A 12500-nucleotide genomic window follows, 5' to 3' on the forward strand; every position below is an offset into this window, starting at 1 on the left:
CAGACAAGTAATGTAGTTGAGCCAATGAATCAATCAAGCTTGGAACTGCCAACCTCCAGACTTATTATGTGAAATAATAAACTTATTGTTAAATTTTCAATCTATTTATTACTCAATTGGATAGCAACTAGATACTGCAACTCCAACTGTAACTCTAACAGCTATAAATGTGCATCCTACCCAGCAACGAAAGTTTCATTTCTCCTGGAGGTGGGGGGGTAATAATCACTTTACTAAATGAAAGCCTCCACCACCCCACTTACCAAAGATAAGTATTTTGTTGCTTATTCTAAATTTTCTATCTTAAGCCAATTTACTTTCAGACAATATTGATTGCTGGCAAACTTATGAAAATGACCAAATGACCATTCTTGGAAAAGTACTTGGCTATTCTGGATAGGCCTCAAAATCTTTTGATACATATGTGCTCTCATATTTTCCTCCTTAATTACATGTATCATCAAGACTATAGTTCACCAGTAGACTATATTAGGAAAGTGGGCCAGTATTAATACTCCCATTCCTTTGTTTAGAGAATCAAGAGTATCAAAAGGTGTAATTCTTCTTTTTAAAGTTTCTTTAAAAACCCAGTATAAAGCCTTGGATGAGAATAGAAAACCTTCTTCAAAAGCAGGAAACAACTCTTACTGATCTTCAAGTCCTAAGTACAGTGCCTGCCTGGACCAGAATATGTTTAAATATATTTAAACAGAATATGTTTAAATATATTCAAAAATGTGAATATATTTAAACATGCTGATGTGGAATCAATAAATTGAGAACTGGGGTATAAACAAAAGATGCTATCTCCCAATGTGTCCATTTTTTTTTTTTTTTAACAGATTTAGCTGCTTGGAATTGAATTCATTCTACCACCTTGTCATCATTTCTCCCTTGCCAACTATAGCCCTTTTAGCTGACCTATAGCAATTAAGGGCTTTCAGGAGCAGCTGCAGAAATTGCATATGCACCACAGCTTTTGCTGCTTTACTAATGAATAACAGAAAGCATTATCGAGTGCTACATTTGAATTAATATTTGCTTTCTCATGTGAGGCTGATGCTAAAATGGTAGGCAGTGAAGCTGGAGAGGTAAGTGAAAGCCAGATAATGCTGGGTACTATATGACATTAAGAAGTTTAAATTCAATTCTATTCTAAAGGGCTTTTGCCAGTAAAGTTACATAGATTTTCATTTTAGATAAATGGCTCTACAGCTATGTGGAGGATAGATATAAAAGTGGAGGGTGAGTTTAATCTGGAGAAGGAGACATAGCAGTGACAGAACTAGAACAGCGGTATCGGGGGCAGAAATTCATTTAGGAGCTATTTCTACTTGGATGTCTCATAGGCAACTTAAACTCAACATGTCTAAAACAGCAGTCATTTTTCCCCTAAATTGACCCCCTGCCACTCTTTTGTCTCAGAAAACAATTGCACAATTCACCAAGTACCTCAAGCCAAAAACTTTAGAGCCATGCTTAATTTTGTTATTTTCCTCATCTTCTAAATCCAACTAAATACTATATCCTGTGGTTTCTAACTCCTTGACATCTATCAGACCCATTTTAATTTTTTCCACTCCCTCCTGCCCTACCTCACATCCTAGTCCACTATCACTTTTGTCATAGGCTAGTAGGACAACCTCCTAATTGATGTCACACATCCACTTTTGACCATGGAAATCCATTCTCTGGAGTGATCCTTCTGACACACTATCAATCACTATACTACCTTGCTCAAAATCCCCCAGTGGCTTCCATTATTTCTATGATAAAGTCCACAACCCTTAAATAGCCTATAAGCCCCTCTGGGATCTGGTTTCTGCCTAGTAATAGCAGGCATACCTAACATTAACTGAGCATTTCTTTTATGCTAGGCACTGTGCTATGCTTTGCAAACATCATTTATTTTATTCTCACAGCAACATTGTGAGGCAGGAACCATAAGCATAATGCTCATTTTGCAGATGAGGAAACTGAATCAAGGAGAGATTATGTAACTTATTCAAAGTTGTAGAGTTAATAAAGTACAGTCCCATACTGCATAACATTTCAGCTGATGATGGACCCCCATATGCAACAGTGGCCTCATAAGATTACACACTTGACCTTTGAACAACAAGGGGGTTAGGGGGCCAACCCTCCACACAGTTGAAAATCTGTGTTTAACTTTTGACTCCCTCCAAACTTAGCCAACAATAGCCTACTGTTGACTGGAAACCTTACTGATAATATAAACAGTCAATTAACACATATTTTGTATGTTATACATATTATATACTGTATTCTTACAATAAAATAAGCTAGAGAAAAGAAAATGTTATTAAGAAAATCATAATGAAGAGATCATATATTTACCATTCATTAAGTGGACGTGGATAATCATGAAGATCTTCATTCTTACGGTCTTCACTTTGAGTACACTGAGGAGGAGGATCAAGAGGAGGGGTTGGTCTTGTTATCTCAGGGGTGATAGAGGTGGAATAGGCAGAAGGAGAGGCAGAAGAGGCAGGCATACTCAAGTGTAACTTTTGTTTGTTTGTTTGTTTGTTTGAAACAGGGTTTTGCTCTGTCGCCAGAGGGCTGGAGGGCAATGAGACAATCACAGCTCACTGCAACCTCGAACTCTTGGGCTCAAGCGATCCTCCTGCCTTAGCCTCCTGAATAGCTGGTACTACAGGTGTGCTCCACTGCACCCAGCTAATTTTTTTTTCTTGACTTTTTGTAGAGATGGGTCTTGCTATGTTGTTCAGGCTGGTCTCCAACTCCTGACCTCAGGAGATCTTTCCACCTCAGCCTTCCAAAGTGCTGGGATTACAGGTGTGAGCCACCCCGCCCAACTTAGTATAACTTCTATTGAAAAAATAATCTTCCTATAAGTGGACTCATGCAGTTCAAACCTATGCTGTTCAAGGGTCAATTGTAATTCTATATTATTACTCTACCTTTTCTCTGTTTAGATACACAAATACTTACCATTGCATTACAATTGCCAAAGCGTATTCAGTACAGTGACACGCTGTACGGGTTTGTAGCCTAGAAACAACAGGCTATATAACACATAGCCTAGGTGTGTAGTATCTAGGTTTGTGTGATTTCACCCTATGATGTTCAAACAAATATGATACCACCTAACGATGCATTTCTCAGAGTGTATCACCGTCATTAAGAGACACATGACAGTATCGGAGCCAGGTCTGCCAAACTCCAGAGTATGTCCTCTTAAGCTATTCACGCCACCCTCAAACTGTCTGCCCCAGCCATATTGCATTACTTTCAGCTCCTAGAACTCATCTGCTCTCCTTGTCATGAGGCCTTCATACATACCGTTCCCTATGTCCGGAATGTCCCCTCACAAATCTCACCTTTACATGGATAATATTTATTCATTTATCATGTCTCTGCTTAAATGTCATTGCCTCAGGAAAGCTTTCCCTTACTATCTAAAATTAAATTTTATATTTGTTTACTTCTTTATGGTCTGTTTCCCTTTGGTATGATGTCAAAATTGTTACCACTGGTCCTCAGTTCTCAGAATGACATTCAGCAGGAGTTCAATAAACATTTGTTGCATAACTGCAAGCATAAATGAATGATGCTGGGGTGGAAACTCCCTAAACTGAAAACTTCATCTATTCAGACTACTGATGAAAAACAGAAAGAAAGTATAAATTTGTTCATCCACTGGATATTTATTTAGTAGCTTCCAGGTCCCAGCCAGTACTCTTAAGAACTCATAGCCTTCCTATGGGAGACAGACACAAAAGCATGTGCTTATAACACAATATAAGTAAATTGCCTTTTATAATTGTACAATAGATGCAGAGATGGAAAAAAAAGAGTATAAGTCTATAGGGAACCTTCCCAGGAAATTCCTGAGTCCTTTTGCAGGATGAAAGAGTCTTGAAATATATATCGCATAGTCTATGTATTTCACTTATGAAAAGGAGAGGAGCATCTGCTATATATACCAGAGTACTTTACATCTGATTTAATTCCCACAAGAGCTCTGTGTTGTTATTCCCATTTTACAGATGTGGAAATCCAAGCTAAGAAAGGTCAAGGAATTTGCCCAAGGTTACAGGCAAGGACATTAGTAAAGGAGTGGAATTTGAGCCCAACTCTGACTCCAGTACCCACTTATTTATCATTATATTGAAATCCTTTGATACTATGCTCCCCAGAGCCTGCTTACTTTTATTTTCAATATAACTCTTAACACGATTGGTTATCTGGTTTCCCATTCCAATATGAATTAAGCAGCAAAATGAAAGATCAGGAAGAGACCAAAGTCAAGTATCCTGACGGCAAAGGAAAGAACAGAAAAACTATAAAAATTACACACAAAAATATAAAAACTAATGGATCATATAGTCAGTCCTCCACCCTTTGCTGCACAACAATAGTTGATATGCATAATGATGACCCCATTATGGACAAAAATGGTTGTTACAGTCACTACAGTCTAGAAGATAGAGAAATAACTTTTTGTGTTTCAAAGGGTAAACTTCAGTTACCTAGTATATTAACTCCTCTCGGGTAACTCTGAATTGTAACAATTGTTTCCAAAGTGTTAGTGAGAAGAAATATCCCAAGATCTTAAATACAGTCTTCATTTTGTGGATATTATTTTTCTGTTGCTTTAAACTAAATTCAAGCCAGTATATAAAAACTGTCACTTTTAACTTACATAGTTACCCAAGTACATTTTAAATTTTAAAAATCTCTCATACAGGACTTTGGACAACACAGGTGGATTGAGAAATGTAAAGATTGACAAGCATATATAAGGTGTTGCTGAATATTGTCAATATCTAAAAACTTTAAAAAAGTATTCTAAGACACCTTGTAATAAAACAGGATAAATTATGAACGAAATGGAGGAAAAACTATAATATTTTTAACCTGCTGCACTCATATCTTAAATAGCTACACATGTGAAAAAGAAACAATTCAGGCAAACACAGAGAAAGCTAGTTGAGCAATTTGCCATAAAAGTGTTTCTATCAAATACCCCACCTGGGTCCACCTTTTCAACATGAAGATGTTAGCTTCTTTTAAGATAGGTTTTTATTATTTTATATAATTCTCTTTTTGAAAAAAGAGAGGTTGCATTTAGAGAACACATCCTGGTTTGTTTTGTTTTTAAAAATAAGAGAAAATTGTTCCACCAATTATCTTGAACAGGCTGACTAGGAAACATTTAATATCCTTTATCATTTTAGAGGCTTTTAAATGTGAGCCTTTACACTCAGAACACTGTGACAATGTGAAAAAAAAAACACTGGCTACATTTTCCAACAACATGTAAAAAGAAATATAAGGAAAAACAAGTATTTACTTGGAATTAACTGTAGTTTCATATATTCTTCCAGGAGCAAAGCAGTTTCTGCCTAAAACTCTAGAAAAACACTACTTGTTTACTTACAGAACACTCTAAAGGTGTAAACTCATAATAAAAGTTTACATAACAACCTAATAGAAACAAACACAACGTGAATAACGGCAAGTAAAATTTAACTGTACTAGAGACATAGTTGTATTTAAAATGCTCTTCCTTACCTGGATGCTCTTCAGAATAAACTCACTTTTCTCTCTCACATCTTTGAAGGGACACCTCTTAGAAAGCATAAGCAGATGAGCAAGTAGCTTATTCAACCCATCCGAAGACTCGGTATTTGAAAGCCCGTCTGATGGACGATGAGGTGTTTCTTTCACCGAACGAAGATACTCGGTTTTCCTCAAAATGGTTTGCCTAATATTTTCCAGTGCTGTCTCCCTAGTAGTTGAATCTCTGCTGCAGAGTCCATCCCATCTCACTTCATTCTCTCCTTCAGCCATGACAATAGTTTTTCCTTTGCGGTCTTCAGTTACCTTTCAGCATGCCCCAAAAAATTGCTTTGTATTTTTAAAATGAAAAACGTAAAAATAAAATCAGAGAAATCAAATCGTCATGAAAACACACATCTGGGTGACATTTGGAACCACTGGTGCCTTCAGCCGATCTACAAGCTAGATCACCCTCTCACCCTCTCCTTGTACACGAAAGGGCAGTCTTCTTTCTGGAAAAACAAAGTTGGAAAGTTGCAACCTTGCAGCGCTGGCTTTGGTGGGCAGAGAATTTCGGGGAAGCGTTCTCCTCCGTCTCGCGGGGTCAGTGGATATCCTCACGTTGTGGAGCTGTCAAATCCGTGCTCTGCCCCAAAAGGCTGTTAACAGTCGAACGCCCTCCAGCCATTCGGGGCTTTTTTGTCTGTGCAGCCACCGGGTTCTCTCCGGCGTTCCCACCCCGCCCCTTCTCCGACACCAGTCCCCGCCCTCCGCAGCTCCTCCCAGCGCCTCAGCAGCCGGCCGGCGCCGGCAGGGAAGGCTCGCCGAACCCTGGCCCACTGGCCGCAGCGGCCGGAGGCTTGGGCGCTGTCGGAGGGCGGCAGTCTCGGGCAGCCGTAGTCTCGGCGGGCGGCGGTGAAAAAAAGCGTCCCCCAGCCCCGCCAATTCGGCACCCCCGGGAAGACGCTACTTCTCCGATCCCTGAGCCCTCGCCCACCACCGCCAAGCCAGAGGGCACAGGGCGGCCCTGGCAATCCTTGAGAGCCAGGCTGGGCCGCGGAGCTGGCGGGGCGCGGGGCCCGAGGCGCAAAGCCCGCCCTTCGCCCAGCCCCATCGGTGGGGATCAGCCCAGAGGGCGGGAGCAGGGAGTGGAGACGGGGTCCTCACCCCCAGCCCCTCCCCTTTCTCCGCCCGGCACAAACCGGGAGCCGCCCCGGCCCCAGCGCCTTCTTCCCCGCCCAGGCAGACGCGACCCGCCGAGGCAAAGCCTTAGGAAAAAGCCCCGCCCTCTGGCAGGCTACCTCCGGACCCCAAGTGCGCCGCGCGCGGCTGCCAGTCACTGCCGGCTGCTACGCATGCGTGACTGCGAACTGGGCCAAGCGCTCCCGGAGGCGCTAAGCTTGCGCCCTGAGGCGGTTTCCGTTCCCGGACGTTTGGACTCTGTCCTGGAGAAGGGGAAGGAAAAAGTAAGACGTAGAAGTACACTGAGACTTCGTCACACATAAAACAAGCACGACAAAGAAAGAGGGCGCGAAGGGACTCCTGGAAGAAATTGAGTCTACATTTAAGATCACCCTAAAAGTAGTGACGGCCTCTTTATTACTCCAAACCCCAGATTTAAGTCGGAAGGACGTCTTCGCGTTGACTTGTGGGGAATGTAGTTTCGATGCTGCCGGCGCGTTTTGTTTGCGACAGAAACTACAACCCCCAGGGGCCACCGCGACGTTGCCTGTGGGTGCCCGCGAACCAACGGTTAGCGGTGGCAGGGGCTGACTGAGAGCGTCTGCTTGGTAAGCACTGTAAGCTGGGTTGTCACCTTTCCTTGACAGGGTTTTTCCTTCCTCCATTTCCTCTGGGATTTTGGAGACAAAGCCATCTAGGGTGGCCTCCCTTAGTCCAAGGACTTTTTCCAGTGACTTGCGTGGGAAGGACTAGTCCAGCTGCCCAAGCGCGGGGTGTGGTGGGTGAGGCAAGGATTTGGGATCCTGATCCCAAGGGTCGCAGGGAACGGCCTAAGTAAGGCCAAGAAGGAAGGATGCTGTGGAAACTGGAGCTTCGCGCTGCTGCCTCTGATTCCGCCCTTTTCTGTGGACACACGCGGGTGGATTTGGGATCTCTGCGCATTTGCACCTTTGTTTGCCTTTGCTTAGGGATGTTCTGGGCTTTATTTGCTCAGTCAAATGAAATCCTAGGCAGGGCTTTGAAAGCAAGTTGTCAAATCCATCTCGTAAAAGAATCCCCAGTATTCCTAGATAGGAATTCTTGCAGGCTTTAAGGATACAGCAGGAAAAAGAAAGCAAAACCGTAAAAGTCTCCAAAACTTAGTCGACTTTTTCAAAAGATTCAGTCATTTGCTTAAAATTAGTTTGCTTTTAAAAAGTTATTATTTGAGAAAAGTCGAGGTTTGAACGGCCATCAGTGGACTGATAATCTGTGTAGATTTTAATTCTTTACATTGCAGAATTGCATTGCACTAAATTCTAAAAATTTCATCTTGCTAGGCACTGAGTATACAACAATGAAAAAGACAGTCTTACTAGTTAGAGGAACTAGTTGTTAGACATACGGTTACAATAATATATGATATCACTGGGATGTCTAGAAGGAGATGACTTAGCCCAATCTTGGAAAGTCAGGGAAATCTTCATCCCAGGGGAAATGAAGACCAAAAGAACAGCATATGCTAAGGCCCAGAGTGAGAGATAGGGTACTTTCAGGAAACGTCAGTAAGCCAAATCATGCATACTTGGTTGGCGGTGTGGGGTGGGACGGGAAGGGTGCTTTTTGTGTATTGATGCACTTAGAAGCTACAAAGAGACAGGTATTGTGAATTCTTTACATCGTTTCTGTAAGTGAGCTATTTTTGAATAGATGCATAGTTCTGATGAATTGGTCTAATTTCAAAAGCCTTGTTACATTCTGACACTTCTAGTTTGAATCTGAATTTTAAAAAGGGAATAACTTATGAGTATGATTGGAAAAGCAAAACAAAAACCATTCCGTTTTCATCTCCTTTTTGGGATCTTCATCCTCTATCCAGCCCATAAAGGGTCGGGTAGTTTCTTAAGGCTGGGTGCCTTTTTATGCCGTAGTTAAATATGATCTCATGTATACCCATGGCTTCACCAACACCTATGACTCTCAAATGAATAGCTCCATTCAGCTTCACCTCTCAGCTTTCACAATATCTCTTGGATATTTCTTCTTGGATATCTAAAAAGCATCTCAAACTCAACATGCCTAAAACCAAATGCATAGTTATCTCTTATGAATCTAATTCTTTTTCAGTGTTCCTTATTTCAGCAAAGGACACTACTATCCATCTACTTGTGAAAATTTGAAAGCTAAACATTATTCTTTATTTCTTCTTGCCCTTCATACTTCTATGGCCAAATTATTATGAAGTTCTGCCAACCTTATCTCCCAAAATATCCTTCAAATATATTTTTCTCTCCACCTGTCTTCAAACTGCGATAATCTCTCAAGACCACTACAGTAGCAATTATTCACAATGACCCTCCTCCATTAGTTCTCCATTATATCTGCCAGAATGATTTTTTGAAACTGCAGAGCTGATCAGATTTTCTCTTGGTTAAAACTATTCAGTGGTGTCCTACTACTGTTAAAGACAAAACTCCTTTATAAAGCCTGACATCATCTGGTACTCTTTCAGACTAACTTCACATGTTGCTCTCCAGATCAGCCATACAGTCCATTTTTCAGTCATTGGTTCTCATATTCCATTTCACCCACGCATTTACTCAACAAATCTCTGTTGAGTCCCTTTTATATAACAGGACATTGAAGATACAGCATTGACCACAATATATAAAAATTCCTACTGTCATAGAGCTTGCATTCTACTGAGGAGAGATAATAAATAAATATGTAAAACACTTAGTAAATGAAATGAAGACAAATGCAGTGGAGAATAAAACAACTGGGAAGGGGAATGGGGAGTGCCAGGATGTGAGGGGCAAGGTTCACTTTTAAATAAGGTTGTTAGAAAAGACATAATCCAGAAGGGGACAATTGAGATATGAAGTAGGGGAGGGAATAAACCATGTAGATGCCTGGGCAAATAGCATTCTAATGAAGAGAATTAGTGCAAAGGCCTTGGGCAGGAGCCTGAGTGCACATTTGAGAAATAGCAAGAAGGCTAGTGTGGCTGGAGCACAATGAGTACAAAGAGGAGAATAACATGAGGCCACAGAGAAAGGAAGTAATGGTAGGAGAACATGTAGGTGACTGAAAGGACTAACATTTTTAATTGGGTTGGGAAAGCATTGGAGAGTTTTGCGCAGATGAGGGCATGATCTGACTTTTAAAAAATGACTACTTTTCTCTCTCTCTCTTTCTCTCTCTCTCTCTCTCTCCCTCTGTCTCAACGGAGTTTTGCTCTTGTTGCCCAGGCTGGAGTGCAATAGCACTATCTTGGCTCACTGCAACCTCCACCTCCCAAGTTTAAGTGATTCTTTGTCCTCGGCCTCCCAAGTAGCTGGGATTACAGGCATGCACCACCATACCTGGCTAATTTTGTGTTTTTAGTAGAGACAGGTTTTCACCATGTTGGTCAGGCTGGTCTTGAATTCCTGACCTCAAGTGATCCACCCACCTCAGCCTCGCAAAGTGCTGGATTACAGGTGTGAGCCACCGTGCCCGGCCTCTTTCTTTTTTCCTGAGACAGAATCTGACTATGTCACCCAGGCTGGAGTATAGTCATAGCTCACTGCATCCTTGAACTCCTGGGCTCAAGTAATCCTCCCACCTCAGTCTCCCAGGTAGTTGGGACTACAGGCACGTGCCAACAAGCCCAGCTAATTTTGTATTTTTTCCTTTTTTTTTTTTAACTGAAATTACATAACTGAGATAATTTTTGTCTTTTTGTAGAGACAGGATCTCACTGTGTTGCCCAGGCTGGTCTTGAACTCCTCAAGTGATTGCCTCAAGTGATCCTCCTGCCTCAGCCTCCCAAAGTGCTGAGATTAGAGGCATAAGCCACTGCAACTGGCCTGAAGTGAATATTTCTTTTAAATTGTGTTGAGCATAGACCATAGGGAAGCAAGGGTGGAAGCAGAGAGACTGGTTAGGAAACTAAAGTAATAATCCAGGTGACAGAATCTGGATACATTTTGATAGTATAGCCAACAGATTTTGCTGACAGATTGTGTGAGAGTAAGAGTCAAAAATGGCTTCAAAGTTTCTAACCTGAGTAACTAGAATGGAGGAAGTGCCATTTACTGTTATGGGAAAATCTGCAGATTTGTGAATGGGAGAGAGAGGAAAGGTTGGTATTTTAGCTTGGCCACGTTAAGTTTGAGATGCCTCTAAGAAATTCACATTGAGATGTGGAGGTGGAGGAGGCAGTTGAATAAATGAGTCCAGAAGTGAGGAGAAAGATCTGGCAATAGATATAATTTTGGATTTTATAGTAGTGTTTTGATAGCAGTTGTTGATATCACCAAAAGTGATATTCTATGGAGTTTCGGTGGATTTGGAGTTCTCTGCAAAGGTGACTGTGAAGGAGCAGCCAGTGAACAGAGGAAAACCCACTGTTCAGTAGGTGTTCTAGAAGCAAAATGAAGGAAGTAATTAAGGAGGAAGGAAAAATAAGTTATGTTAAATGTTGCTGTAGGTCAAATGAGATGAGGATTCATAATTGACCAGTACATGTAGCAACATGGAGGTCATTGGGATCTTGATAAGAAACTTTTGGTGGAGTAAAGGGTACAAAAGCCAGATGGGTACTTTATTTATTTATTTATTTATTTATTTTTATTTATTTTTGAGAAGGAGTTTTTGCTCTTGTCGCCCAGGCTGGAGTGCAGTGGCGCTATCTGGGCTTATTGCAAGCTCCGCCTCCCGGGTTCAAGTGATTCTCCTGCCTCAGCCTCCTGAGTAGCTGGGACTACGGACACCCGCCACCATGCCCGGCTAATTTTTGTATTTTTAGTAGAGACAGGGTTTCACCATGTTGGGCAGGATGGTCTCGATCTCCTGACCTCGTGATCCACCTGCCTCGGCCTCCCAAAGTGCTGGGATTACAGGCGTGAGCCACCGTGCCGAACAATGGGTACTTTTATTTAGTAGAGTATGGGAGACAGCAAGTATGGATGCAGCACTCTTTTACTGTGTTCTTTGTCCAGATTGTTCTAGCCTGTCTTTAACTCCTCTTCTTGCAGGTCTTTGCTCAAATAATCATTTTCTCAGAGGTGTCCCTGATCTAATTAAATACTCTTCTTGTAAATAGACTTATTGCACCGTAAACCTTGAGTTGCTCTTATGTTACCAATTAGTTTTGCAGTTGTGCCATGATTTGATTAAAGTGTGTTTATTTCAGTAGAGCTTAAGCACACAAGAGGAACTACTGTGCTTGTTTTTGTTGATCATCTTATCTCTACCTCTGAGTACAGTGCCTGGTACCTAGTACAAACTTAATAAATGTGTGACGCAAGAATAAAGGAATGAATGAATGGAAGAATGATATAATGCCACAGAACTTTCAAAGGTATGGCATATTTATCTATCATTTACAAAAACACAAAGTAATTAATGGATGGACGAGGGTACATTATAATAAAAACATGTTAGAAAGTTCGTCCTAAAAAAAACAAAGCCGGGCACAGTGGCTTATGCCTATAATCCTAGCACTTTGGGAGGCTGAGGTGGGCTGATCACTTGAGGTCAGGAGTTTGAGACCAGCTCGGCCAAGACGGTGAAACCCTGTCTCTACTGAAAATACAAAAATTAGCCAGGCATGGTGGTGGGCGCCTGTAATTCCAGCTACTTGGGAGGCTGAGGCAGGAGAATCGCTTGAACCCAGGAGGCAGAGGTTGCAGTGAGCTGAGCTCGTTCCATTGCACTCTAGCCTGAGTGACAGAGTGAGATTGTCTCAAAAAAAAAAAAAAGAAGAAAGAAAGAAAGTTTACAGAATCTGTAGCCTAGGAAAT

At 41.6% G+C, this 12500-nt stretch overlaps 2 protein-coding genes across 51 annotated transcripts in view; one reads left to right on the forward strand and one right to left on the reverse strand.

Moving 5' to 3' along the window:
* SESN1 (sestrin 1) overlaps positions 1-6394 on the reverse strand; it is a 106528-nt gene extending 100134 nt beyond the window's left edge. Inside the window, exon 1 of the mRNA XM_016956098.4 lies at positions 5563-6394. Within this exon, the coding sequence (XP_016811587.3) occupies positions 5563-5841 (279 nt within the window). The 5' untranslated portion in view covers positions 5842-6394. The remainder of the gene's footprint in view (positions 1-5562) is intronic.
* Positions 6329-12500, forward strand: part of CEP57L1 (centrosomal protein 57 like 1) — a 69574-nt gene continuing 63402 nt past the window's right edge. For 12 of the 50 annotated variants that reach the window (XM_063812604.1, XM_016956109.4, XM_063812590.1 and 9 more), the window contains exon 1: positions 7166-7340. Coding sequence is in view for 4 of the 50 variants with exons in the window: in XM_009451799.5 (XP_009450074.2) it covers positions 6906-7016 (111 nt within the window). In the remaining 46 variants the exon portion in view is untranslated. Of the gene's footprint in view, positions 7341-11963; positions 12059-12500 lie in introns of all 50 variants that reach the window. The other 38 variants (XM_054686871.2, XM_063812594.1, XM_063812601.1 and 35 more) reach the window with 19 other exon arrangements.

This window comes from Pan troglodytes, chromosome 5 (assembly GCF_028858775.2).
Source record: "Pan troglodytes isolate AG18354 chromosome 5, NHGRI_mPanTro3-v2.0_pri, whole genome shotgun sequence".
Classification (NCBI taxonomy): Eukaryota; Metazoa; Chordata; class Mammalia; order Primates; family Hominidae; genus Pan; species Pan troglodytes.